General features: G+C 34.3%; 1 protein-coding gene across 1 annotated transcript; it reads left to right on the top strand.

Moving 5' to 3' along the window:
• Positions 1-57: 57 nt before the first annotated feature.
• Positions 58-1,083, top strand: LOC104803162 (protein CRABS CLAW-like). The gene is made up of 4 exons (XM_010527044.1): positions 58-305; positions 399-447; positions 615-690; positions 962-1,083. The coding sequence occupies exons 1-4, from the start codon at positions 155-157 to the stop codon at positions 1,049-1,051; spliced, it is 366 nt and encodes a 121-aa protein (XP_010525346.1). The 5' UTR covers positions 58-154; the 3' UTR covers positions 1,052-1,083.
• Positions 1,084-1,089: the final 6 nt, after the last annotated feature.

The following is a 1,089-nucleotide window of genomic DNA, read 5'->3' as shown; positions in this document are numbered from 1 at the left end:
GATCAATTGGTTTCCTTTTAGGGCACAAACTCTTGCTTTCAAACAGTTTCTCATTTTATAATAAGTGTAGTGTGTGTGTGTGTACTTTGAGTATACGTTCGAATACATCACACGTTATCTAATCTGTGATATATTCTAATTAATAGTATATACAATGGGAGGGATGTATACTGATTTAGGGTTAAAGCAGATGCAGAGCTTCTGTGGCAACAATGAGTTCAAGAAGGGAAGTTCATCTTCGTCATCTTCCTCGTCCACTTCGAGCTACCAACCACTGTCTCCTAGAGAACCTTTTGTGGTTAAACGTAAGCATAATAACTCATACATGCATGATCATCCATATATATATACACGCATATATATTTATACACTTCTTTTAACCAATATTGGCATTGCAGCGCCCGAGAAAAAGCAGAGGCTTCCATCGGCTTACAATCGGTTCATGAGGTAATATTATTGTTTACCATACATTTTTTCTTTTGATTTAATTACCATACATTTGATTTCAATGTATTGGTTAGAGAAATTAATGAGATCATTTGGGCATGTTTTTCAAATAAATTAATCAACTTTCGTTTGTAAATACCAATGTACAATTAATGGAACACGAAAAGGGAAGAGATACAACGTATCAAAGCTGCGAACCCGGAGATCCCACATCGTGAAGCTTTCAGCACCGCCGCCAAAAACGTAAGACTGTCATAAATAGGAAATTTCCTATAAGTTTTACCGATAAAAAAACCATTTTCCTAAACAAAAAACAATACATATACTTCAAGCCCAATTGGCTTTCTCTTCATCAGAAATTTTATAAATAGATATACACCATATATATATGTTTTTTTATAGGGAACTGTCGAGATTTTACATAGTTTAGGTTATTTTCGTTTATTACAATTCACGTTTATTTTTTGGATAAAGACTTACTAACACGTACAAAACTTAAAATCATCTCATGCAGTGGGCTAAGTACATTCCGAACTCTCCTACTTCCATCGCTTCGGCAGGCAAAACCATCAACGTAAGTAGTTGTCTGAATATGTATGCTTAAATCATCATACGACATTGATATCCATACATACATACATA

This window comes from Tarenaya hassleriana, unplaced genomic scaffold (genome assembly GCF_000463585.1).
Source record: "Tarenaya hassleriana unplaced genomic scaffold, ASM46358v1 Cleome809, whole genome shotgun sequence".
Taxonomy (NCBI): domain Eukaryota; kingdom Viridiplantae; phylum Streptophyta; class Magnoliopsida; order Brassicales; family Cleomaceae; genus Tarenaya; species Tarenaya hassleriana.
Note: the sequence above shows the minus strand (reverse complement) of the source record. Positions and strands in the feature narration are given on the sequence as shown.

Bases quoted from the DNA above. Each gene is read 5' to 3' on its own strand.
- LOC104803162 (XM_010527044.1), top strand. From the start codon at position 155: ATGGGAGGGATGTATACTGATTTAGGGTTAAAGCAGATGCAGAGCTTC. The intron at 306-398 runs GTAAGCATAATA...TTGGCATTGCAG, and splicing joins AGAACCTTTTGTGGTTAAAC to CGCCCGAGAAAAAGCAGAGG. The intron at 691-961 runs GTAAGACTGTCA...CATCTCATGCAG, and splicing joins TCAGCACCGCCGCCAAAAAC to TGGGCTAAGTACATTCCGAA.